Source organism: Ovis canadensis, chromosome 21, assembly GCF_042477335.2.
Source record: "Ovis canadensis isolate MfBH-ARS-UI-01 breed Bighorn chromosome 21, ARS-UI_OviCan_v2, whole genome shotgun sequence".
Taxonomy (NCBI): Eukaryota; Metazoa; Chordata; class Mammalia; order Artiodactyla; family Bovidae; genus Ovis; species Ovis canadensis.
The window spans coordinates 64,225,202-64,252,995 of NC_091265.1; the positions used below are offsets into that span (position 1 = coordinate 64,225,202).

The window sequence follows — 27,794 nt, forward strand, 5'->3', positions numbered from 1 at the left end:
CCAGGCTCCTCCACCCATGGGATTTTCCAGGCAAGAGTACTGGAGGGGGGTGCCATTGCCCTCTCCGCTATGGTCCTTGAGGAAGAACTAAAAGTCCCTGGCTTCACTTAGAGACTAACCTTTATCATCTGGTCTGCTTTGAGTGTTCCCCTTTGTCTCTGCATGTTCTCACTTCTCTGATTAAACTTACTCTTTGGGTAAAGTTTTCCTACAGACAGAAGGCGGGCAGAGGATGGGAGGCCTGGGCCACACGGTCCTGCCCCGTTGCACTAGCCGCTGAGTCACGGGGCTGAGCACCTTCCTCATCCGAGCCTCTGCTTCCTTGTCAGTCACACGGGGGTCACATACAAAGCTCCCAGGGCGCCCGGGGAAGGAACATGAGCTTCCTGGCCCGGAACCAGCGCTGGGCAAACGCGTTCTTACCCTTACCGCCCCCACTTTCTTTGATTTCCCCCCCTCACTCGGAGGAGCTTAAATAACCACGGACATGCCACGAAGGCTCAGAGTGGGGTGTGAGCTAACTCTGAAGGTCTGATTCCATTCACGTTTCCAGAGCGACCCCTGATGACCTCCCCCCGAACTCCAAACAGAAGAGCAATCCCATAAGAAACCGCATTCCTCGGTGCCACAGACCGAACCCTGTTCTTTTTTTAAGTGCCAAAATAAACCAGAGCAATTGGAAAATCCTGTGAAACGCAGGCAGCACCCGGCTCCTGGATCAGTGTGCTGTGGAGAACAGTGTCCATCCTCTTGAGCTGACCTCGCGGGAGGAGACACAGGCTATTTTAGAATTCTGCCCCTCTGGTTCTAGAGTCAACTGGGACACCATGCTCTGGGGATGGCAGTGAAACCTCCCTATTGCTTATCCTCATCCAAGATGAGATGGCCTGTCTCTTCCACCCACCTTCATCCATGGCCCTGGGGACACGGCTGCACGCGAGAGCCTCTGCTCAGTCACTGAGCCGTGTCTGACTCTTTGCGACCCCATGGACTGTAGCCCGCCAAGATCCTCTGTCCATGGGATTTTCCCTGGGAAGAATACTGGAGTGGGTGGCCATTTCCTCCTCCAGACAATCTTCCCGACCCAGGGATTGAACTCATGTCTCCTGCATTGGGAAGCAGATTCTTTACCACTGGACCACCTGGGAAGACCCTGGGAGTGACGAGAGAGAGTGTAACAGTTTGCTAACTTGATGGATCTCTAGGACTTCAAGTCAGTGGGTGCTTCTTCCAGTTTTTAAAAAAACACGCTCGGGTGGATAACACCTCTCGGCAGGAGCGTGAGCACTGACAGGAGAATGTCCGTTTCCAGAGTCATAATCGTTTGCAACGTGTGGCTACAGAGGGACCCAGGCTCAGAAACACACGTCCTTTTCTCGCCTTCTCTCCACGTGTCATAGGTAGCCAACCGTGCCTTACTGCAATGATCCAAGGCTCAGATCCATGCTGCCCCTGGCGTGTCCGCCGCCAGGCCCGGCTCAGCCCCGCACAGCGGATCGCCCGGCAGGACGGTGGTCCAAGGAGATGAGTGAAGGCACGTGTGTGATGCTTGCACGGCAGCGGGAGCGACGGCAGGGGCAGCTGCAGCACCGCCGCGCGGGCTCGCCCGTCACCGTGTGCTCAGAGCACTGCCCTGTGGAATGGCCCACTCGAGCCTCACGGCCGCAGAGAAAACGGCACGAACGCTCCCCTGCCTTCACAGCTGGGAACCTGCGGCTCAGAGAGGGTCCCTCGGCGGCCAGGACGGGACCCAGCCTGTCTGAGGTCACAGCCCCAGCTCCCATGGTCCCTGGGCGGGATGTTAGAAGGACACTGTGCCAGCTGTTCTGAAAGCCAGGACACAGCCCTGCCCGGTTCCACCAGGCTCTCCCGGGCCTCCTCTTGTTCAGGGGCGGGGCGGGGGGTGGGATGGGCCAGCCTTCTCCAAGATGCTTTCTGATCAAGAGCAGGCTCTGGACTTCCTGTTCCCACCTGTCTTACTGTCTTTATGGATTGTCAGCCCCTAAAGGAGCTGTGTGTTTGCTGTTCCTGGCCTGTCCCCTCCCACAGAGTGTGAGCTCCATCAGAGCAGAACCGTGACTGTCCTGTGTCGAGAAAGGGCTGGGACTGAGCAGGCAGGCCCCCAACAAGGAGTTGGTCAATGGAGTCCCACTTCACAGATGAGCAAACCGAGGCCGGGACAGGGGCCCACGTGACTCCTGAGAGGCATGTGAGCTTTTCCTCCGCGGGAAACCTCCTCCCTGGCCCAGGGCACACTGGGGATCGGAGAACCTCAGCTTTGAAGTCCCTGTCAGGCCTGGGAACGTGCAGGTGGGGCGCAGCCTCGGCCCACGGCATTTCTGACTGCAGAGTAACCCCCTATGGTGGCCCAGGTGCCACCCACAATGCCACTCCCAGGCTCTCACGGTCGACCAGGCTGAAACAAACACCATCACTTGATAATGAGGTGACGTGTGGGGCACCTGTAGAAACATCCACGCTTCCTCCCACTTGCGTCTCTGTGTTACTTCGTCGCGTGGGGAGAGGGGTCCACTGGAGACTGACATGTACACACCTCTATACAGAGAGCAGGTGCCTGGCAGGGACCTCCTGCGCAGTGGGGGCAAAGCTACTCGGTGCTCTGCAACGGGCTCTATGGGAAAAGACTGTAAGAGTGGGCATATGTAAATGGATAACCGATTTGCTCTGCTGTACACTTGAGATAACACAGCACCGTAAATCAACAATACTTCAATAAAACTCAATTAAAAAAAACTCGAATAGCATCTGTATCCCGCTGGCGTGCAAAAACTGGACAAATCTTAATTATGCTGAGTTGGTCGTGGTGCTTTTCGAGTTTACCGCATCCTCCTACTTTTCTGTCTATTCATTCGGTTAATTTTTGAGAGCTTGATACTAAAACTCCAACTAAAAAATCTTCATTTATCTACTTAAAAAGTAATTGTAATACATTGTGGAATTGTATGTAACTTTGTTCTGTACTTTCCAAGTCTCCTGTAAATGTGTTACCATACTTTCGTAATTCAAAAAAAATTTTAATTAAATAATTTTTAAAAATGTTTCAAATTAAATAATTTTTAAAAATACACAATGCGGGAATTCCGTATGTAAACCTGGGCTCCCCAGGGGCACAGTCTGAGGCCACGTCTTCTGTGGATGTGAGGCTGCCAGCAGATACCCACCGAACATCATGAGGCAGCCCACCCACCCAGGAGCACCTGACTGGCCACAGTGGCTCAAACAGCCCACTGGTCATTCCCGAGACTCATGCTTCTGACAACAGCTGGATGGCCACTGGCCACACTGTGCCAGGGAGAGACTCAGGGGAGCAGAGGCAAACCCCACTCTGCACCCCCAGACTCAAAGGTCCCGGGGACATGAGCTTGAGTCAGATCCAGGGTTCATTCACAGCAAGACATCCCTGCAGCAGGACGTCCCTCCAACAGGTTCGTCCGATCCACAGTGAGAAAACAAATGGCTATGCACTGCACGTGTGCCTGCCAAGTCGCTTCAATCGTGTCCGACTCTTTGCAACCGTATGGACTGTAGCCCGCCAGGCTTCTCTGTCCGTGGGATTCTCCAGGCAAGAATACTGGAGTGGGTTGCCATGCCCTCGTCCAGGGGATCTTCCCCACCCAGGGATCGAACCAGCATCTCTTACGTCTCCTGCATTGGCAAGCGGGTTCTTTACCAAGGGCGCCACCTGGTCCGCAGACCAGGACAGAATCACCTGCGAGCTCACGAATACAAACTATTGATTTAAGAGTGATTTCCGCATAGGAGTTAAACCCGGAGTCTGGGAGGGCGTCCCCCCGCCCCGCCCTGCTCCCCATTGCGCCAGCTGTGGACAAGTAAGCAGTACCTCCAGGGACGGGATGCCCTTGCCCATGGGCTGCGGGTACTCGCGCAGCAGCCGCTCCTCGTCCAGGAACTTGCCGTCGCGCCCGTTGCTGGCCGGCTGGAACAGCCCGTAGTTCAGGACGTCCTTCAGGCTCTGGTTCAGCGAGCACAGAATCCGCTGCTTTGCAACCCACACTGTGGCATCCGGGTTGAATCGAATGCACTTCTGCAGGGGAGGACAAGACCCCTGGTTAGCAGGAAGCCCCCCGGGGCAGGTGGCCGGAGATGCCCAAGGGGCCTCCATTCCACCCGAGGCCTCCTCTGAGCTCTGGACTCTCTGGCTTTACGGTGAAAACCAGGACCTTCTGGTCTCCTTGGCAAATATAAAAGGGGAAAAGCTCGGATGGGATCACTGATGCCGGAGCCCCGGCTCTCACTGTTGGCTCCAATCTCCGGGACCCACTGTATTTATGGTCATCGCTTACCATCACAGACTGCCTTGGGCAGCTCTCCCACCTGTACAGAGCTTCTCAAACTTGCCTGCTTGGTAAAACACACACAGATGACCCTGCCCCCTCCCGGAAGAGAGTCCGATGCAGCGGGTCTGGGTCCAACCACAAAGCTGCATTTCTCACAAGTTTCAAGGTGACGTTACCGCGGCCGGCCCAGGAAACACTGAGGACCACGGCTCGAGTGAACCACAGCGCGGCTGCCTTTCTACACCGACGGCTCTCACGGACACCTCACGGACAGGCGGGGGCCTCCTTTCCTCACCTCACTGATGGGCAAGCCCAGGGCACCGGCCCCACCCACCTGACTCTGAATGCCAGGGCTGTAAAAAACACCGCGAGCACCCCTCCCAAACCATAAAGGAAGGCGATTGTGAAAAATGGTTCGACTTAGAAATCGTATCTGGTGCCATGAAAGTTAATTTTTGAAAAGGTTAAATAGCACAGACGGTTCCCGCAGACCAAGCATGAACACTTCTCAAGAAGAGAACAGCGCCGCCAGGAACCTGAACACGTGACTTGGTCCCAACTCCCAGGTCCCGTCTGTGAGACCCGCCCACGAGCCAGGAAAACGAGCGCTAGGCCGAAGCCACTTCTGACTGCAACTTCTAGTTTTCACTGAATTAAAGCTGTGTTCTACTGCACCGCCATCAGCAGGGGCTCAAAACTTTGCTTAGACGCTGTAAAAGCATTCGGACAGGTTGAGCACGAGAGCCTGGAACCAGGTCTCCGCAGGGGCGCCCGCACGCCTGAGGAGGCCCCAAGGCCCTTCTCTCTCCCTGACCATCCGCCTGGGCCGCGCCTCCCGGGAGGGTAAGAGGATCCTGCTTCTCAACAATCAGGTTGGTGGAGCAGGCAGCCCAGAGTCCCACAGCCAGGAAAACTGACCCCGCGGGCGTGAGCGTGCCATCTGTCCCTTTCCAACGGCAAACGCTGGAGAGTAAGGCTCAGAGTTCCTCTCAGGGTCGCAAGGCGGGCGGGGGCCCGGTTGCTCACTTCGGGAACTGCCAGCCACCCCCTGCCACCTCAGGCTGAGGAAGAGGAGCGTCTGAGCTCTCCTAGCTGTGACCAAGTGAGGCTGCACATCCCCTCGCTATTCCTGCTTGGAGAATCCTCGCTGGCCTCTGGTTCCAACTGCACGGACAACTCCAGCTCCCTTAGACAACAGCATCCAGAGGGCCTGAGGGTCCCCCACTGTGGCCGGCAGAAAGGAACCTGCCAGCAGGTGGGTGCTGAGCGGAGCACAGGCTGGGAGTCAGGCCCCAGGGGGATCTGTGTGGCATTTGTAGGTGGTCCCAGAGATTACTGGTGCCCACTGCCACTCAGTGGGCAGAGCTGGAGAGGCTACCTCTATGCACTGTGTGGGCTGGCCCTGCACAACGAAAGGATGTCCTGCTCCAAAAATGCCAGGAGGGCCCCACTGAGAAACCGCTAGAAGGAACAGGAGCTCGGAGGTCAGAAGGGCTTGGGTTTACAACCCAGCTGCACACGCTAACCTCATGATCCTGGGCAAACTCACCCGCTCAGCAGTTGCCCTGATTCTGTGATGAAAACCATCCCAACTATATAACTCGGAGGTCTGTTGTAAGGATCATACAGAACGTAGATAGTATGTGCTGTTATGGGCTAAACTGTGTCCCTCCCCCAGAAGATGAGGGTTCCTGCTCCTTAAGGAGCTCCGAGTCTGTCTAGCAGGGGGTGATGATCATGACGGTATTGGTGGTGATGGCGGTGGTGTAATGCTGCTGCTGATGGTGGTGATGGTGGTGACAATGAAGACTGCATGTTAACGCATAGATGCGGAATCTAGAAAAACGGTATGTTGTTGTTCAGTCACCAAGTCATGTCTGACCCTTTTGAGACGCTATGGACTGTAGCCCGCCAGGCTCCTCTGTCCATGGGATTCTCCAGGTGAGAATACTGGTGTGGGTCGCCATTTCCTTCTCCAGGGAATTTTCCCAGCCCAGGGATCAAACCGGCATCTCCTGCACTGGCAGGCGGATTCTCCGCCACTGAGCCACCAGGGAAGCCCATGGAAAAACGGCATAGATGATCTTATTCGCAAAGCAGACATGCAGACACAGACGTAGAGAACAAAAGTACGGACACCGAGGCGGGGGAAGGGGATGGAAGGAATCGGGAGATTGGGACCGACACGTACATACGATTCACAACGGTGCCTAAAACAGGTAAGTAATGAGAACCCACTGTACGGCCCAGGAAGCTCTGCTCAGTGCTCTGTGATGACAGAAACGGGAAGGAGATCCGAAAAGGAGAGAGAGATATATAATATAAATATGCTTAATATAGTCGATCCACTCTGCCATACAGCAGAAACTAACACAACATTGTAAAGCAACTACACGCCAATAAAAGTTTAAAATTCTTTTAGAAATCAATATCAAGTCCTCAGACAAAACTGAAAAGAAAAAGAAAAATCATGGCAAGAGAATTCTACATAACAGAGTAAACTGCTCTCCAAACCTGTCCTGGGCCCTGAGAAGCGGAAATGACGGCAACAGTTGTTTTCTAAGATGTCATAGGAGTAAGAAGCTTGAAACACACAAAGCTTGAAAGAACGGTAAATATCGCACTGCATGCTTAGAGTGAGCTGTCTGCGGGCCAAGGGAAGAACCATCAGCAACGCAGGCTGAGTTACATATCTCTTCAGACCACCTCCTCGGCACACTCATAGTCCTCAAGTGAGACTTAAATTCAGCTCATTCTTGACTTTCTCCAGGAAAAAGCCAGGAGGAGGCGGGGACCTGACAAAGCCTTCGGGGGTCATCGTGCTGCGGGGGGCCCCCGCATCACCCCATTCCGGATACGGAGCTGGAAACACAGAGCCCAGTGCTTTCAGCAAGAAAGCAGGATATTCTGAAAGAAATCCCTGCTTCTGAGCACGTCTTTCATTGCAAAAGAAGCACGCTTCGTGTCATCCTCAATGCTTTCATGATGCATTTCAAAGACTGTCAATAAACAGAACCTGCCAGGAGTCATTTAAAGGTGCATCGAGGGATGTCTGGCCTCTAAGAGCTGCTCACCTGCCACTTGCAAACCTCTGTCCCCTCAAACCGTGACTGGGACAGTTTCCAAATGCAATTGCCCAAGTGAAATGATGCTTTCTGCTGTGGACAAAGATCCATCAGGCTGGACTCGTGGTGGAGAACAGCCAAATGCTGTCACAGGCCACACACGAAGGGATGTATACAGAAGGGGGAAAACCACGGGTGACCTTGACCGAGAAGGACAGCCTGGTCTGAGGAAGGGGACGGCCAGGAGCCACACTGGGGTGCTTCTGAATGTTTAAACATCAAGAAAGGCCATGGGTTAGGGTTTTTGCAATCAGAGTAACATTTTTCAAAGAATAAGGGTTTGAGAGCAGCCCCTGACGCTGTGATGAGGTGGTGGGCAGACCTGGTGACCTTTGAGGGGCTAGCTAGCGGTCCTCTGCACCATCAAGGTCCTGGCACCCGAGAGGCACTGGCTTGGGCTCTGCCAGAGATTCCCGCCCTCCCTGGAGGGGAGTTCATTTTCCTTGTTGGTCCCCATGATTTCCGGCAAGCCCAGAGCAAAGTGGAGGACCTGACGATGGCTAAGAGGTCCTCCTAGAAGCGGTAAGAGCAGAAGGAGGATTAAGCCGTGCTGACCGCAGACACAAAGTGCTCACCACGTGCCCGCGAAGAAACTGCGTCAAATCCATCATCTTCTCCCCGTGTTCTCCTGGCGGAGGTATCAGCAGCCCCAAGCCCAGAAGGGAACACCCTGGACCCTCAGGTCCGCCCCCAGCATCACACAACTGCCAGAGGCGGGGCTGGAATGCATGGACCTGAGGGCTGAGGCATTTCAACTTGGCTCCACAGCACAGGATGGAGCTGCGAATTGGGAGGGTTCACCCAAGGGGCCGTGAAGTGGATTCCAGGGGAGAGAGGGAGACGGGGGAGGTGTGGCCCAGCACCCAGAGCCAGACGCTGCGCCCACCAAGTGGAGTGAGAGCTCCGGTCCGTCCACCTAGAAGGGAGGGTGTGAGCGGAGCATCAGAACTGGGCGCCACAGAACTCCAACCACAGATATCTCTGAGGGCCTCCACCTCGGCTTTGACACAGAAAATTAAATACTGATGCTTCGCGCCCTCTTTCTGCCCGTTCTGGACCATTCTCATCAGTCCGGGACACGACACGGGGGAGGAGAACTCTGCTCTTCCCCAGGGTGGCCTCTGAACCACAGTATTCCCACCATGATGTGGGATTTATGAAGCTTCTGACAGGACGTGCAATAATTCCAGAGCCAGGCATTATTTTCTCGAAGGGATTTAAGTGGATATTAACACACCTTAAGAGGATGAGCACACCAAGCCAGACGTCTGCCATCCAGGCTGCAGAGCTCCCGAGAGCTGGACCAATCGCGCTCATAGACAAGCATCAGCCTCACACCTAACAGGAAGAGGCAGTGCAGAATGCTTACAACAGACAAAGCTGGGGCTGGCTAAACAGGCGTTTAATTTTTTTAATGATACGTATGAAAATAAAGGTCCTCCTGGCCTTTAGCGAGCTGCCCTGGGACGTGAATGACAACCAGCTCGGTCACAGCCCAACTTTCTCACAGGCTTTCACCAGAGATCCCCTGAACCTTCCCCTTTGGTTTAAACAACCGATGACATCTCAATCTCCTGATTAAAACCGTGAAGTGTAAACCACTGCACTTACGGACAGTGAGGCTGATTATCACCACGTCACAGAGAAACTAGAGGCAGGGGGGAGTCAGGGACCAGGGGGAGGGGTCTCTCCTTGGCCTTCCCAAGCAATTAACAAAACCACAAAGAAAACCAGATTCCATGCTTCTGTCCCCGCCAAGTGACCCAAACGCACACTACAAAGGACGAAACAGTGTGGCTCAGAGCAGAGATAAACATCCAAACCACATATTTCTGCAGGGCAAAGAGAAAAAATGGACAGACGGATGGACAGACGGATGGATCGCTGGCTGACTGGCTCAGCCGGTGGAGGGATAGATGGATGAATGGATGGACAACTGGATGGAGAGATGGATGGGTGGATGGATGGACAGATGGATGGATGGATGGACGGACAGATGGGAGGATGGATGGACAGATGGACGGACAACTGGATGGAGAGACGGATGGGTGGACAGATGAATGGATGGATGGATGGACAAATGGAGAGATGGATGGATAGATGGATGAGTATATGGAGAGATGGATAGATGCATGGATGGATGAATAAATGGATGGATAATAACAAAAAAGACAAACCTTAAAACATAACATCTAGTGGAAAACAAATTACAAATGACATGCCCAGCATGATACCAGGTTATCTATAATTTCTTTTTTTTACTCAACAACACAATACCATATAGTGACCACTGACACACAGAAAAACAAGGGACAAGTGGGGTTCGTCACAATATTTGTCCCCGAGCAGAATGGCAAGGAGGGTGAGAGAGACACTGGCTTTATCTGAAACATTCTAACCCTATAACTAAAAAATGACAAAATGTTAACCACTATCAATCCTGCATAATAAATAATAAAAACTGGTACAGATGGTATTATTCTTTGTCTTTTCCTACATTTTCAGTTTTCTCTAAACTGAAAAAAGACACAACCATCTGGAACCTGAGGCGTTCCTCAGTCTCTTGAGGGCTTCCCTGGCTGGACGGGAGTCGGCCTTGGACCACGCTCCACAGCTGGAAACACCATTCTCAAATGAAGGACGTGACCGCTGTTGTCTCCTTCTGCCCATCAAGTCCTCTTTGAGGACAGAACATGTACTCAGGTCAGGGTCACACACAACTAACTTTCTAATTAAGTCTAAAATCCCAAACGGATTTCCTTGTGGTCAGCAAACACGCAGGTAGTTAAGGAAAACCTGAAAATAAGATGGCAGCGTGACAGACGAGAGCACTTTCGGAGACAAGAGTGTTTCTATCTCTGTGTGGCCCGGGCTGTGGGCGACCCGTGAGGCCAGCGAACGGAGACGTTTAAGGCGTCTGCGGGATAAGCGCTGTCCTGGGGGGAAGACTTGTGGGGAGGGGCTTCTCTCCAACAGGAGAGGCGGACAGCAGGAGTGAATAAATAGAAGCCTCCCTCCCAGGCCACACGTCGCCTGATGCCACCGACACAGAACCTCCAGGACAGGCAAATCCATTGAGACAGAAGGCGGACCAGTGGTTGCCAGGGACTGGGGGAGGGGCGGGGGACCCCTGGGGGAGGGGTCGGGGGACCCCTGGGGGAGGGGTCGGGGGACCCCTGGGGGAGGGGTCGGGGGATCCCTGGGGGAGGGGTCGGGGGACCTCTGGGGTAGGGGGTGGGGACCCCTGGGGTAGGGGGCGGGGGACCCCTGAGGGAGGGGGCAGGGGACCCTGGGGGAGGGGGCGGGGATCCCTGGGGGAGGGGGCGGGGGATCCCTGGGGGAGGAGGCGGGGGACCTCTGGGGGAGGGGACGGGGGACCCCTGGGGGAGGAGGCGGGGGACCCTGGGGTAGGGGATGGGGACCCCTGGGGTAGGGGGTGGGGGACCCCTAGGGGAGGGGGTGGGGATCCCTGGGGGAGGAGGCGGGGACCCCTGGGGTAGAGGGCAGGGATCCCTGGGGGAGGGGCGGGAGACCCCTGAGGGAGGGGACGGGGGATCCCTGGGGGAGGAGGGGGGATCCCTGGGGGAGGAGGGGTACCCTTGGGGGAGGGGAGGGGGACCCCTGGGGGAGGGGACGGGGGATCCCTGAGGGAGGGGACGGGGGATCCCTGGGGGAGGAGGGGGGATCCCTGGGGGAGGAGGGGTATCCTTGGGGGAGGGGAGGGGGACCCCTGGGGGAGGGGGTGGGGAATCCCTGCCAATGTGTATGGGGTTTCTTTTTGGGGTGATAAAAATAAGATTGACTGTGGTGGTGGGTACCCTCACCTCTAAATTAACTAAAATTCACTGAATTGTACACTTTTAAATGGGAAAACGTTATGGTCCATGCACGGTATGTGAATGACATCTCTATTTTTAAAAGAAAAGGAGTCTGTTTTTGTTCCTTTCCCAAGAAGGTGCAAAGATGCAGGCAGTACATTTAAAACCACGTTGCCGCCAGTCACCCTCAAGGACCCTTTCTCTCCTGGCCGAGCACACGCTCCTGAAGAGTCACATCTGCTGTGATGACCCCGACTCTGTCATCAGGAACCTGCCCCCCATCTCCACCTTCTCCTGCTGCCCCTGGTCCCAGATTCTTGCAGGGACCCCCCCTACCTGCCTCTGCTTCCTTCCGTCCTCCCCTGAGAGAAGCTGAGAGGAGAGGTCACACGCTCTGCACCAAACCTTCCCAAAGCCTTCACTGTTCTTCAGGGGGAATCACACCCCCCACCCCACCTCAGCCCCGAGCACCTGCCCAGCTGGCAGCCTTGGCCTTCTCCGCTGCTCTGACACACCAAGCCCGTTCATTCCCGCCTCAGGCATGCCACTGCTGCAACCCTCTGCCCAGAAGCTTCTAGCCAAAGAGCTTTACAAGCTAATGTCTCATCACCTGGGGCTCAACTCAGATGTCACCCCTCGTGCAGTGCAGGCGAGGGCTGAGATGAACTCGTGATGTCCTAAACGTGGGCCTGGAGGATCTGCAGGGGACGGGGCGCCATGTACGCCTGATCTGACCCTAAAAACAGAAAGCCTCGCAGAGGGAGGGGGATTCTACGACAAAGTGGCAACTGGGTTCACATTTAAAAAATCACTTTCGGCAGGTGCAGAACGCTTCTGAGGAAAGAGGTGTCTGCAGCCCCCCAGAGGGAAGATGGGGGAGACGGGGCTGCGGTGAGGAGACGGTGATGCGGGTTGAAAAGGATTCAGCAGGTCAAGCGCAGGGCCTGGCAGTGCACTGGCGGAGGGGCGATGGCAGGCCCTGGAGAACTCCTGGGTTCTGGCTCAGACCAAGAATCAGAGAAGGTTCACAGCCCAAAATGGGAGCCACCCAACCGACCATCACCAGGGGGATGGAACGAGCCACATGATCGGTGAGTTACAACTTGGTGATAAAAAGAAAGAAGACACAGACAGACGCTACCATGTGGGTGAGCCTCACGGCCACGCTGCTGGGTGAGAACAGCCAGACGTGAAAGCCCACACACCACGTGACGTGCTCACGTGGATCGTCCAGAAGAGGGGACTCAGTGTGTGGAGACAGAACATGGCCAGCAATAGTCAGGCATGGAAGGGGGACTGAGGACGAGCGGCAGAGAAACACCGCAGGGGACGGGCAGAGTCCGGACCCGGATGGTGGGTGCACAGCTCAGCAGACGCACTGAAAACGGCTGGATGGCGCCCTTCAAGGGATGAACTTCGTGGCCTGTGATGACACCTCCATAAGCTTGGGTCTTTCCATGGTAACCACTTGGGGAGAGAGGGACCCTGCGGGCCAGGTTTGGAGGGTCAGACGGAAGGGGACAGCGTGGCGGCATCTGGTCTGGACCATCTGAGTCGAGGGGCCTCTGAGCTTCCGACTGAGAACGTGTCAAGGGAGAAATGAAGTCTGTGCCCCGGACGGGAGGTCCAGCCGGAGACATGACCATGGGCAGAGGGTGCTGGACAGACGTGGGTGGTAACAGGGCCTCCTGTGGGGTGGCGGGGGGGCCGGGGAGAGCCTCGCCGAGCCCAGCTGTCGTGAGAGATGAGATTCCCCTGAGAAGGAATCCTGTCTGAACAAGACAAGCCCGGGCAGCAGGGAGCCCTGAGGGGCTGGGCTGCAGTGGCCAGGCTCGGCCAACCAGTCCCTTGGCCCGAGCCTCCCGCTCTCCGCTGACCCAGTGCCTGGAAGTCCAGAGAATACAGCAGAAGGTCCATCCAACCCACCTCATCCCACACTGGGAAAAACACATCCTAGGGAACCGAGGCCACATCTGGGAGAGGAACCAAGTCTGGAAGGAGACTCCAACACCCGGGGAGCCCAGAGTGATGAATGGGACACCTGCCTGGTCATGCGCTCTGATGGAGCATCTCAAAGCAACCAGCCACTCCTGCACAGGCCCTTCCAGAACCTTCTGTCATGATGCATGCCCACCTCCTGGTCTTTGTAGTGCCAGAGGCCAGCCATAGGGGCTGGATTCTCATCTACCGCAGGAGGAGATGGACTCAAAACTGCCAGGACAGGATAAAGTCCTCCCCTTACTAAACAACACAGGAAGCCTCAGATGTGAAAAGCAAACGTGACGGTTGTCTGCAGCAACAGGATAAAGGAGGGATTAAAGACCCCACGGAGGAGGAGGAGAAGCCTCTTCAGGCTTGGCGTTCTGTTTGGAGCCTCAGTGATGAGCAGGAGGGCTGAGGTCCTTGGATTGAGCCCATTTGATGCCCTGACTGGAGGCAAGTGATGGATCCAGAAGTGCGGCTGTCAGCTGATGTGTGTGGCTGGGTGGTCGAGGCAGGTGGGCGGGGATGCGGGATGCTGCGGGGATGCGGGATGCTATGGGATACTGCTCTTGGGGAGAAATTTGAGTATGAGACAAACGGGCGAAAGGAGATGAATTGTGGCCTAGGGGTGAGGAGAGCCCCTGAGACACGTTTTCCAAATTACATAAACGTGAAGCTGCAGCTATCTAACAGACGGAAGCACTGATTAAAACACAAAGGCCTTTTCCCAAAGCCTCTGCCAGGCAGACCAGGCCCAGGGACCCCTGTTAACTTGCCCAGGCGGGTTGTGGGGACCGACACGAGGGCTGGCAGCTCCCTGCAGCTACTTGGTGCCAACTCTTGGGTGGAGGTGGGCGAGGGGGCTGAAGCCACATACACCCAGGGGAACCCAGAGAGCGCATCCCTGTCCCCTCTGCGTTCTGCGCCGTCCATGTGACGTGACATTCAGGGAGGCTGGACAGGACTGTGAGGGCCCCAGTGCCAGCGCTGGCCCCACGTCTGTTTTCTGTGCCCCAAACAGAACACAAGAGCTACAGTTTCTATTGATGTTGGCACATGCCTCCTGCTTAAAAGGCCAGATTAATGGACACATGCCAACCCTCAACCCCACAGTGAGCTCCCTGTCCATTTGGGATGCTCCAGCACACAGCAGGAATGCCCGCCTGCCACGCCCGGGAGCCCACTCGATGGCACCCTGCGTGGTCTGAGCACCCCCCACACCCGGGATTCTGATCACCAGAGCGTGCAGCGACCTGAGGGGGTATTCCTGGATGACCAGCACTCTCCACCCTAAGCTCAACACTCCAGTCCCACTGAGATGCAGAAAGAGGGGTCACTCGGGCCAAGAAGTAGGTCCAGACCCCACCTGGGGAGGGACCCCACCTAGTGCAGAAGCGGCACCACCACGTGAGCTCCTGAGAAGCTGCGGGCGGGTGCTGGGCTGAGGAACCTGCTCGGCAGCGTCGAGAGCCCTCCGGGCAGGATTCCAGGGCTCACCAAGGCAAGGGCCTTCTCAAGGGAACAAAGGCCGCTCTGTCCCCAGTGCTCACACCCTTGGGATTTCTAGTCTCAGGCTCCAGGGCCTTTGTCTGTCTCAGGACAAAGCAAAGAGAAGAGAGGTGGTCTTCAGAAGTTTCTGGAAACTGTTATGCCCCTGGGAATGGAGTCCAGACCCTGAAAGGATCTTCCTTTGGGGAAGACTCTTCCTTTTGCAGAGCAGCTGTGTCTCCACCAGTAACTCCCGATGGTCTGGCAGTTCAGTCGCTCAGTCGAGTCTGACTCTTCGTGAGCCCATGGACTGAAGCCCGCCAGGCTCCTCTGTCCATATGGACTCTAGCCCACCAGGCTCCTCTGTCCATGGGATTCTCCAGGCAAGAACACTGGAGTGGGCTGCCATTCCCTCCTCCAGGGGATCTTCCCGACCCAGGGATCGAACCTGAGTCTCCTGTGTCCCCCATATTGGCAGGCAGATGCCTTACCACTAGCACCACCTAGGAAGCCGCCTATGGGTCCCCAAAGCCCATGGCCTGAGGACAGAACACCTCCTGGCCCCATCACCAGGCCTGGGACAGCCCGGCCTGACATCCTCCACGCGCACCTGGCTGCCCGCAGAACCTCTCAGCAGCCAGGCTAGCAGACGGTCCTCCCCACTGCAAGGAGAAGGGCCTCCCTGGGGTGATGGTGCTGACGGATGGGCTTTGACCAAGGAAAGCCATGGAGGACACAGACAAGCCCAGCCCACTTGGCTCACTGCACACCTGCCAAGGGACCCCAGGTTTGCAGACCTTGAGTACCAGCCCCAGGAACGCGGACAGCCCACCTTGGGGAAATGGCAGAGAAGGGGCACGTGACCTAGTGGCTCCGTCCTCACCCCGCCCGTGGCCTTCCCGTTCAGTCTCGGGTCTGGAGTCTGAAATCTGAGGGAAGTGCTTCCCCTGTCTCTGAATCCTCCAGCGTCGATAGACAGTAACAGGATCTAGGGGCTCAGAGGGTTAAGCCTGCAGCGTGAGGATCCATCCACGCCGGGGGGTTGGGGTCACCAGGTCCCTACTCCAGCGCCCTGCAGGGATGAGCAGGGCTGCACCCAGGGGCCGAGAAGGGGTGAAGTCGGTCTGACCCAGTGACCCCAAACAATGAAAGCATCCAAAGTTGAAAACAGGCATGACCTACAGCCAGAAACATCCCCCTTGGATGCTCCAGGGAAACCGAACCCTCTGAGGGGAGAATCCCCCGATGTTCCCTATCAGGGACAAAAATCCAGCTATTTTGTGAGGTGTTTTTTTTTTTTTTTGGCCACGTCCTGTGGCATGTGGGATCTTAGTTCCCTGATCGGGGATCAAATCCTCGCCCCCTGCATTGGAAGTGTAGATTTTTAGCCACTGGATTGCCAGAAGTATCCAGACATTACGCACTACTATACTCAAATCTTGACAGATGTGAACTCAAGGTCCTTCTCTCTTCCTTCCTCTGACTGAGCCAGGGTTGGGGCGCAAAGGCTGACTACCCCGCAGAGACCCCTCGTGGCAGGGCTTCTGAGTGGGAGTATCGGGGGTGTCCCTCCACAAGAAGGGGGCAGCTCCCTGCACCAGGAAACCTCAGAGAAGAGAGCCTGGACCTTCTAAAAAGACTCAACACTCCCTGCCCCCTGGGCCTGTGTCTAAAAGGGCCAACCCGAGTGGAGGAGAGAGCTCAGTACTTTGTGCCAGGGAAAACATAATCAGCCGTGAAATCTACTCTGCAAACAACAACTCGGAAGAATAATTTCCAAAAAGAGCAAGCACAGGGCTACAAAAACGAACAGGCAAAGCCACGCGGCCGTGATCAACCAGAAGTCAGACGGGTGCGCCAGAAAATGCTGTACAGAAAGGACAAACAGGGGAAATGAAGGGCGATCAGAGCGACGAGAGAAAAGATGACAGGGCAGGGGACGAAACGCCGATGCTACAAGCGCCCGTGTTCCCACGATGGAGAACAGTATGGAGGTGCCTGAAAACACTGAACACAGAACAACCCTGTGACCCAGCAACCCCACTCCTGGGCATGCATCTGGAGAAAGTCATAATTCAAAACGATACACGCATCTCAGTGCGCACGGCAGCACCGTTTACAACAGCCAGGACCTGGACACGACCTAAATGCCCATCGACAGATACATGCATAAAGAAGACGTGGCACACACAATGGAATATTACTCAGCCATAAAAAGGATGAAATAAGGCCAGCTGCAGCAACATGGATAGACCTAGAGATGACCATCCTAAGTAAGTCAGACGAACACCATACGATAACATGTAGCATCTAAAAAAAGACACAAAACAGAAATAAACTCATAGAAAATAAACTCACGGTTACCAAGGGGAAAGATGGGAGAGGGATAAATTAAGAGTTTGGGACTAACATATACACACATATAAAATAACCAACAAGGACCTCCGGCACAGAACAGGGAGCTATGCTCAATTTTGTAATAACCTTTAAGGGCAAAGAATCTGAAAGAGAATAGATGTTTATACATATTGATACACGTATGTGTATAACTGAATCACTTTGCTATACACCTGAAATTAACACAACATTGTAAATCAACTGTATTTCAATAAAAAGGGGAAACTGTGTCATTGAAACAGAGAGGAGCTCCCAGAGAGGGAAAGGGGAAAAAGAAAACATGTGGGAAACAGACTCCTTCAGGAAAGAGAATGGCCAGCACCAAACACTTCCTGGTGCTTAGTCAACTCAGTCGTGTCCAACTCTTTGTGACCCCAGGGACGGCAGCCCGCCAGGCTCCTCTGTCCGTGGAATTCTCCAGGCGAGAATACTGGAGTGGGTTGCCATGCCCTCCTCCAAAGGACCTTCCCCACCCAGGGATCCAACCCAGGTCTCCGCAATGCAGACAGATGCTTTACCATCTGAGCCACCTGGGTTAGTAACTGAAGTCAATCCAGTAAAGAAAAAAAAAAATCAAGTCCTGGACAAGATACGTCTAGCACAAGCTCAGGGCAAGCAGAATATCAAACAACATCCCTGTAGGTCTGGGGCGACGTGGGGCAGGGACTACAGCTCAAAGCTTCCACAGGAAAACCGCATACAAGCTGACATGTTCACATACACACTTCTTACTCTTTGCGGATTATGTATTTGGGGATTTGGCTACTTGCTAAAATTTCCTGGTAACCCCAGATCAGTACGAGCAGCACCGCTGTGACCACTCGCACACACAGCAGCCACACCGGTCCCCAGCCGGGTCTGAGCAGAGACCCAGCTAGCTCCCTTCTGGGTCCGCTGTGATCTTATAAACAAGTGTTTACCCGGGTCTATTCAGGGCCCTGTTTTGCACTTTGGTGCTTTTTGTTGGTGGTCCTGAGGTTTAAAATGGCCCCCAGGCACAGAGCTGAAGCGGGGTCTGGTGTCCATGGACAGGAAGGCAGTGATGAGCCTCAGGGAGAAATCATGAGTCAGGTGAGCCCCTCCAGGTGTGAGTCAGAGGCTGCTGGCCTGAGCCTGGCGCTAATCCTGAGTCAACTGCGTGAATTAAGTAGTACTCTTGACACAAAAACGCACAGGCAACGAGGCTGTGCACTGCTCCACGGATGAGGATGCAGCCAGAGGCACTCGGGACCCTCACCCACTGCATCCCCTGCGGGCGATGGACTTCAAAGAGCATCACGACCACCAGCAGTGAGACCAGCAGACCGGTCACAGGGGAGGCACTGCCCCCAAGACCTCCTCCTGAGAAAATCCTGGATGGTCAGCTCCAACCACGTAAGAGGTGGGACGGAAAGCAGAGCAGTGGCAAGAGAAAGCCTCTGTGCACCGGCAACGAGCCCTGACCATGGAGAGGGACTGAGAGCCCAGGGCCTGAAGGCAGGCAGGCGTCACGCGGGGTGGGCGGCGACCCCGGGCAGAGCGCTCCACACCGGCAAGAATCGGTGGGTGGGGAGGAGAGGCCTCACGTGTACACGTGTGTGTGTGAGTGTGTGTGTGTGTGCACGTGCAAAACAGCTGCTTGTTCTCCACACACTGACCTCTTCCTTCCCAGTCTCAGAGCTCAGCTACGTTCCGCAGCCTCCTCTGCGGCCAGGTACGTGGGTCAAATGCATGGGTCAGGTGCGTAAGCATGTGGTCAGCTGCAGGTCAAGTGCATGGGTCAAGAGCATGGGTCAGGTGTGTGCAGTCAGGAGCAGCCTCCAGAGGACACAAGGGAAGGTGGGAGGAGAGATGTGGTCCAGGAGTTTCCTCTTTCCCTCCCTCTGAGAGGCCCAAGAAGGACTCCAGAGTCCAGGGAGCCTGAGTCCCTGAATGGCTGCGTGGATGCAAACCACCCCCTCCTCATCCCTGCCAATCCCCAGGGGACTGAAAAATACCACATCTATATGTCAGGATGCCTGAGGCTTGGAGGGCTGCTTATTACAGCAATTAGTTTAATCCACCCCCAATGTACAGGGAGAGAACACTAAGTTCCTTATAGCCAAAAAAAAAAAAAACCACCAGGAGGGAAAAAACTGTAATCAAAACTGAAAACCAATAAAGAGATCAGCCTCCCAGTGTTTTGTAATCATTGCTTTTAACTTGATAGATTCATTTGGAAACAGTCTCTCTTGTGGCAAAAAAATAATAATAATAAAGTTCAGCTTTTTCTTCATTGACTTTTTCTCCCTTTACTTTCAAATTAAGTCACCTTAACGAGGCTGATTTATCAACAGCATATGTACTTTGAGTCTGTGCTTACCCAGGCCACCCATTACCTGCAACCCTTTGGAGAGACGCGTCTGAAATGTTCATGAAACGTCAGTGACAACCACTCCTGGAGCTGGCGTCTGTGCTTTTCCATATGACCTGCTGCTGCTGCTGCTGCTGCTGCTAAGTCGCTTCGGTCGGGTCCGACTCTGTGGGACCCCATAGACGGCAGCCCACCAGGCTCCGCCGTCCCTGGGATTCTCCAGGCAAGAACACTGGAGTGGGTTGCCATTGCCTTCTCCAATGCATATGACCTGAAGCTTTTATAATAATCACGTAACTTTCATAAGAGATGTCAGATGACACGGAAGGAAGAATGAACACTGGGCCTGCCCTTCTGCCAGGTTGGTTCTCTCCCTGGAAAGTGGGGTCATGAGAGCTCACCCTGAGATGACCCCAGGGCACAGCACTCTCGGCCCAGGTAGTGCCCCTCCCCAGGAGCGGGGTTTCCCGGAGACCTGAGGTGCAGGAGACTGGCCTTGGGTGGGAGCCCAAGAGCCACACGGGCACCCTTCGGCCAGGAGGTGGCGCCGCGGGCCTCCCCAGTCCCTCTGACCCCAGCCAGGCCCCTTCCCAGCAGGGCCTTCAAGCTCACAGGCTGGAGCCTCCCAGAGGCCGTCTACACCCACCCCAGCCCAGTCTACACCCGCCCCAGCCCCGCCTCTCCCACCTCCTCTCTAAACTCTAACATGAGGGGTCCTCTTGGGCCCCACGGAGACCTAAGGAGCAGAGATGACGAGAAAGGAGATGCCCCAGAGGAAAGCCCACCCAGCACGGGCTGAGACCCCGGTCAGCTGATCCCAAGAGACAAGAAGCCCCACTGGGAGGCACCCACTTGGCCTGACTGTGGGTCTGTGTGCCGCCTGCCAGCCTCCAGAGAGCCCCTCCTGGGGTCACCGAACCGTTCCAGCACCCCCGCGGGCCCGGACGTCACATCCGTTAGCCAGAGCCTGGACGTGACTCTGCAGGGGGCTCAGGTTCAGCCCTGCCCAGCCCAAGGGGTTCCCCCCACCATGCCTGGTGCAGCCCCCCGCCCCCGCCAGGCTCCACCCACCCAGCTTCAGCATGCGTCCTGTCCGCCCCAGAGGGAGCCCCTCCTGCGTTCTCCAAGGCCCCCGGAACAGCACCACGGCCAGGGAGACCGCTCTCCTGCACCCGGCGGCCACTGGGACCTCGTGCAAATTCACCATAGCGGGAACGTCTCCCTCGTGTGCATACGGCAGCATGGGGCTCAAGGGACGACTCAGGGGCTGCTGGCAGGCAGGGCAGGGAAGGGCACGCTGGGCAGAGCTGCAGACCCCAGGAAGCGGGAGCGCCAGTGCCAGGGGAGGCAGCAGGGCCCACCCAGGGCGGGCACCCACTGTGCTCGCTGCCTCTACAAGGCTGGTCTCTGTGCTCACAGGCTTGGCTTTCATCCCTGCACATAGCAGGGAGGAGGGAGGGGGAGGAGGGAGGGGGAGGAGGGAGGGGGAGGAGGGAGGGGGAGGAGGGAGGGGGAGGAGGGAGGGGGAGGAGGGCCCAGCAGGAGGGGGTGGGCGGGGCACTAGTGGGGAGGGGCAGGAGCAGCGAGCAGAGGCCCCTGGAGCCCAGGTCGCGCCTGCTAAGGGCCGGAAGGCGGGCGGCGGGCGGGCGGGCTCACCGTCTGCTGCAGGTCCTCGATGACGATGCGCAGCACCAGCGTGTGGGCCTGGCCCTCCTCCGCCCTGGCGCCACCCGGCTTCTGGGCCGTGGCCCGGATGGTGTCGTAGATGGTCTCCCCCTTGGAACTGTCCGACTCCGACTCCTCCGTGGAGTCTGAGCAGCTCTGGGCCATCTCGTCCTCGCTGGACGTGGGGCTGCGTGGCATGGCTGCACGTGTCTGCACAGAGTGGGGGAGGAGGGAGACAGGCATGAGAGGAGGCTCGAGGAGGACGCCGGGGGTGTGGTGGCAGCCGGTGTCCAGGGGAGAGATCGCAGGCTGGGCGGCCTGCGTGGGTAACACACACACACACCCACACACCCCCACCCCCTCCCGGGGCCCGAGCCAGGCAGGACCTGTGGGGGCCCCAAGAGCCCTGCCCCGGTGCTTGGAAAGCCCGCACTTAACAGGAGCTTGAACTCACTGCGGCCACGGCCACAGCTTACAGGGACGGACCAAAGGGGCAGTGGGGCGGTCTGACACGTTCGGGAGTAAGAGGAACAGCTCGCTTTGTTTTTCTTGGAGGAAGAGCAGCAGGCAGAGAGATGCGGGCTTCGGGTCAGAAGGTACCAAGCTCCTGCTATAATAACCCCCCTCTGCTTCAAACACGGCAATGATAGGTACTGTGTAAAAATAGACCCAGCACGCAGGGCCAGGCTCAGAAATGAGATGATCTCCAGGCCCAGGAGCACAGCGGACCCCAAAGGCTGATGGGGGCAGGCTGATGGGGGAGGGCCGGGGGTCTCCAAGAGCCCACAGAGGCTGGGAGGGCAGCTTCCTCACCATCAAGTGCAATAAAAGCCCCCCCGGCAAGGACCCAGGTGAGGGGGCCAACTGCCACCTCGTTCCACAGGCGTTAGCAGGACAGAACTGGGGGGCAGGCTGCCCACGAGACACCCCCCAGTCAGTGGGCAGCGGTCAGAAAGGTCAGGCTAAAACCTGAGATGACCAGGGGTCCTGGGCTGGGGGCTGCATGCCAAACCAGCAATTGCACTTCTGTGTGAACTCTGTAAAAGGAAATCAAAGGTCAAGTTCACGTGAACAAGAAAGATGTCCCAGGCTGTTCCCTGCAAAACAGGGTGTCCTGGCTATCCCCTCACACGCCACCCTAGTCATCCAGGGTCTGCCTGACCAAGGTGTGGCCTCTTCTTCCCACGGACAGCACAGCTGGGGGCAGCGTGGACCCCAACGACCCACGCGGGGCCCCGAACAGAGCCCTGAGAAAGGGCCATTCAGACACAGCGTCCTTGTTCACAAAGGCCGGGAAGACGCAGGCCCGTCGAGCCTGAAGCGTGCACGACGTGAGTAACGGGGCAGAGGCACCCAGGAACGCCCAAGTGGGGGGCGGGGGGGCAGAAAGCGGGTCACAGGACCTGTGACATCACTTGTAACCTCGGTCTCCTCGAAACATTCCAGGTGAAGAGAGAAAGCCAGACGTGGGACACAGATGCTTGCGATGCTACTGTCTGTGTGTCTCTTTGTGCTGGAATATTTCACAGTAGAGGAGAGGGGAGAAAAGCCAGAGGGAGGGAGGGGAGGAAGATGGTCACCTGGCCGACTGCCCCATGGGCTGGGGTGCGTGGCCCCCAGAAGCCATTCATTTTGGGCTGACAAGCCTCAGGAAAGTCCCAGGCAGGACACAGCTCAGCCACTGCCAAGGGCCAGTCTGAGAAGGCTGACGCCCACCATTTACCTCCAGAGTTCACTTAAGGTCAGCGGACACCTATGGAAGTGCTTCTCTGCTGGGCCACCAGGTCCCAGGACATTCCCAGCCACTGATTAGACACACAGAACCCAGCAAAGTGCAGACACCACCCCAGAAAATGCACCCCACACACACACCCCCAGGGAAAGACAAGACCATGACTGGGGTCGGGGGTCGTGGTCGGGGGCTCCCCTACCGCCAAGAGCACCTGGGCTGTCCTCGGACATGGGGTCCAAAAACGCTGCTATGTCCAACCTGCAGAGGGGCTGAATGAGTCCTTACCCAGAGGCTTCACACCAAAACCCCGATATCTGGCTCATCCTGACCACCAGGAAAATCTGGCCTGGTTGAGGTCAGCCATGCAGCACCCGGGCCTGGAGCAAGCTGCAGCCACTCCCTGGCCAGCCTGCCCTCCTCCCCAGGTCCTCCCAGAACCAAGCGACTCCGCACGGTCAGACCTCCTGTGAGCTCTCTTCCTGGCCCGCGGGCCTCAAGTCTGAGCAGCTGCGAAACGATCTGCCCAACCCCCCCACCCGGCCTCCTCCCCATTCTTCTGCCTTCACACCTCCCATGAGGGGTCTCTGGTCAAACATCTCAGACAACACATTACCCATATCACCCAGGAAGGGTTTCCTTTCTTAAAGTAAAATTACCAAGTGAAAATAGTTGCTCAGTCATGTCCGACTCTTCGTGACTCCACGGACTGTAGCCCACAGGCTCCTCTGTCCGTGGATTCTCCAGGCAAGAACACTGGAGTGGGTTGCCATTCCCTTCTCCAGAGGATCTTTCTGACCCAGGGTCAAACCCGGGTCTTCCTGCATTGGAGGCGGATGCTTTAGCATCTAAACTTTCCAAAGTACATCCCATCCTCCACTAAAACTTCAGAGCACCGGGGGACTCCTGAATTCACTGACAAACACCTCTGTCATTTGAGCTAGATATTTTTCCAACCGTACAAGAGCACAGACTGCGGGGGGTGGGGGGGGTGTCTGAGGCCAAGGACAGGGTCTGGCCACCCCAGGTCCTACCTTAGGAAGGTCCCAGCCAGCCTGGCTGTGACTTCCACCAACACGTTCATTCCTGCCTTTGCCCATTCACCATTTATACGGGAAAAAGATTAGTGCCTGGCATAATTATATGCCACATATATACTATATAATATAGAACACAGTTACAATTATAATTGTAATATGGAAATAGTTGCATGAAATTATAATATATTGTGATATTATATACACACAATTATCATATTATAACATAATATAAATATAAATTATGTATTACATCATTGTGTGTGTTGTTTTAATTGCTCAGCTGTGTCTGAATCTTTTTGACCCCCATGGACTGTAGCCCACCAGGCTCCTCTGTCCATGGGATTTCCCAGGCAAGAATACTGGAGTGGCTTGCCATTTTCTTCTCCAGGGATCTTCCCAACCCAAGGATCGAACCTGGGTCTCCTGTGTTGGAGGCAGATTCTTTACCGTCTGAGCCACCAGGACAGTAGCATTATATAGTTGCATATATATATATATATATAAAAAATCATTTCCAACAAGGTTTCCAGGTTTTAATATCCTCTAGAACAGGCCAACTCCCTGGTGGTCTGGTGGTTAGCACTCTGCACTTTCACTGCCGTGGGTTAGAGAGTCGGACCATAAAGAAGGCTGAGCGCCCAAGAAGTGATGCTTTCGAACTGTGGTGCTAGAAAAGACTCTTGAGAGTCCCTTGGACAGCAAGGAGATCAAACCGGTCAATCCTAAAGGAAATCAATCCTGAATATTCACTGGAAGGACTGATGCTGAAGCTCCAATCCTTTGGCCACCCGACTCACTGGAAAACACCCTGATGCTGGGAAAGACTGAGGGCAGAAGCAGAAGCGGGCGGCAGAGGATGAGATGGTTGGACGGCATCACTGATTCAATGGACAGGAACCTGGCCAACTCCAAGAGATGGTGAGGGACAGGGAAGCCTGGTGTGCTGCAGTCCATGGGGACATGAAGAGTCGGACACGACCTGTCGACTGAACCACAACCCTCTCGAGCAGTGTCTCTTCATCCCAGCTGCACAAGGAAGCTACCTGGGATCTTGTTCTAAAAAACAGTGGTGCCAGGAGGTCTGATTCAGTTGGTCTAGGTGAGGCCCCAATATCGACCTTGTCTTAATTTTTGTATATTTACCTGCCAGCACCGGGTCCTAGTTGCAGCATTTGAGATCTAGTTCTCTGACCCAGGATGGAACCTTGGTCCATCTGTATGGGGAGCGCATCACATTAGCCCCTGGACCACCAGGGAAGTCCCCCTGATGGGCGTGATCTTTAGATGCCCCAAGACTCTGATGCCGGGAGAGACTGACGCAAAAGGAGAAGGGGCGGTAGATGATGAGATGGTCAGACAGCATCACTGACTCAACGGATACCAATCTGAGCAAACTCTGGCGGAAGGAAATGGCAACCCATCTCAGTGTCCTTGCCTGGAGAATTCCACGGACAGAGGAGCCTGGCGGGCTGCAGTCCATGGGGGTCACAAAGAGCCAGACACTAACCAACAGCTGCTGTCACACGGGGTGTGGGAACAGCCCGCAGGTCCAGGTCCAGAGGTGGTTCTGAGACAGGTCAGATGACAGGCAGACACTGGGAACGTGCAAACGCTGGCCACAGCCTCCAGGTGACTCTGCAGCCACGGCCCCCAGGCCGGTGACCCGTTGTGGACACGCAGTCTGAACAGTAAAGTGTACCTGACCCCAGGGTCTTCCTTCCAGAAAACCAAAGGTGGGGGTAGGGTGGTTTAAGGATGTCTGTGTCACACAGAACTGACAACCGAGGGGAAGGTGCCCTGTGTCCCCCAGACCCCCGCCACCCGCAGTCCTCACCTGGCCACAAGGAGCCACCGTTGCTGCCACATCAGCTTAGGGGTGACGGTCACACATGGACGTGTCTGCCACCGAAACCCGCGGGAAGGGTCTGAGGGGAAATGGCAGACCCGCGCCCACTCCCTCCCAGGACGTCCTGGGAGCTCAGGCCAAAAGCCCCAGCAGGCTGGTCCTGACCTTAAAAAGGAGCTTGCGTAACTCGATCAGCTGATCCACGGGAAAAGCAAACACCTGGGGAAACACTTAATTATTAACTGCGCTGGGGCCACGGGTGCCACCGAGGGCACCCAGGGACTCTCGCATTTTGGATAAACAACGGATACGTTTTATCCTAAGTACTTCCTAAATACTGGGCAGGACATGGGGTGCAAGGCGCTCAGTCGTGTCCGACTCTTTGTAAACCACTGGACTGTAGCCCGCCAGGCTCCTCCGTCCATGGGAGTTTCAGCCAAGTACACTGGAGTGGGTTGCCATTTCCTTCTCCGGGGGATCTTCCTGACCCAGGATAGAACCTACGTCTCCTCTGTCTGATGCACTGCAGGCGAATTCTTTACGTGCTAAGCCATCAGCGTACTCAACACTGACAATCTGAAATTCACACAGAAGTGGGTGTCCTGCCTCTCCTGGAGCAATGCCATGATGCATGGAAGGGTTTCTCCAACCTGTGGGGGGGTGGGAGGGGGGGCAGGGTGGAGAACGCTCCGCGATAGGAAACTAAGGACAAAAACTCAGTCTGGAAACCGCCTCCCCAGGAAAAGTCAGTGGCAGGACCCGGAAGGGAAGGTTACTCACCACCCGTGGGCAGACATTTCTAGTGTAACTAACCTCTCGGGGAAAATACCAAGCTATACAAACACAAGTCGATAAAGTTCAACATTTCTCAGAAGGTGTTTGCTTCACTGGCCCTGCTGGGCGCCTGTTAATAAGCACAAAAGAAAGTAACAGTGGGAAAAGCAATTTTAACAAAAACTCCACATTTTGCTGCCGAAATGTTCCAAGAAAGCACACAATTGTTCCAAGAAAACATAAAATCTCAAACTGTCTCCTGAGTCTCCTAACACCTGTGAGGAACAGGCAGCTAAGGTTTCCTCCTGGTTCCCTCCTCAGACATAGAGAAAATATGAAAGCTGACCTGAGACAGAAGACACATAGTAAAAACAAAATAACTTTACCAAGGTCAAAGCTGCAAGAATCACATATGTGAGGGTAACCTATAAAAAGGCAGAGGTTCCATCAGCTCTGGTTTATTTCACATGTGTGTGTACATATATGGGGCTTCCCTGCTGACTCAGATGGTAAAGAATCTGCCTGATATGCAGAAAACCCAGGTTCGATCCCTGGCTTAGGAAGATCCCCTGGAGAAGGGAATGGCTACCCACTCCAGTAATCTTGCCTGGAGAACCCCATGGACAGAAGAGCCTGGTGGGCCACAGTTAACAGATACACACACACACACAAACACACACAAATGTGGGGTTTTTTGGCAAAAAAAAAAAAAAATGTTTTTATTCAAGTGGAGTCTCAAACAGACCCCTGATATATTTAACATACTGGAAGCAAGGTTTTATGACTATTCATTTACTCTATACATCCAAATATACTAAACTGGCTGGTCCTCAAAGCAGTGGGACCCTGCTCACCCAGGGGCTGCTCTGGGGTTTTGTGCAGACATGAGAACTCAGGTCAAGATCATGGTCAAGAACTGGCAACAGCCTCCACCAGAACCGGGAGGTCAGAACTAGATTCGGGAGGGGCCCAGGTTCTGCCACACCCTTGGAAAGTCAGTAACAGATGAGGGTGAGTTAACACAGGCTGACAGTGAGTGGGGGTGCAGGGCAGGGGGGTTTGGGCAGCAGTGGGCCAGACGGAGGTCGAAGGCGCCTGGGAAGGTGAGAGAAAAGCACGCCTGGGTCTCGCTGCTCATTTAAATCTGCGGTGCTTTTCCCTTTGGGCTGCCCAGGTTGCTCAGTGGTAAAGAGGGCACCTGCCAATGCAGGAGACACAGGAGAGGCAAGTTCAGTCCCTGTGTCGGGAAGATGCCCCTGGGGAAGGAAATGGCAGCCT

At 55.4% G+C, this 27,794-nt stretch overlaps 1 protein-coding gene across 6 annotated transcripts in view; it reads right to left on the reverse strand.

Moving 5' to 3' along the window:
* Positions 1-27,794, reverse strand: part of SHANK2 (SH3 and multiple ankyrin repeat domains 2) — a 554,755-nt gene that overhangs the window by 443,702 nt on the left and 83,259 nt on the right. For 3 of the 6 annotated variants that reach the window (XM_069565267.1, XM_069565270.1, XM_069565265.1), the window contains 2 exons: positions 21,119-21,337; positions 3,863-4,066 (listed from right to left, as the gene is read on the reverse strand). In XM_069565267.1, coding sequence (XP_069421368.1) covers positions 3,863-4,066; positions 21,119-21,325 — 411 coding nt within the window. In that variant the 5' untranslated portion in view covers positions 21,326-21,337. Of the gene's footprint in view, positions 1-3,862; positions 4,067-21,118; positions 21,338-25,730; positions 25,932-27,794 lie in introns of those variants that run through there. The other 3 variants (XM_069565269.1, XM_069565266.1, XM_069565268.1) reach the window with 2 other exon arrangements.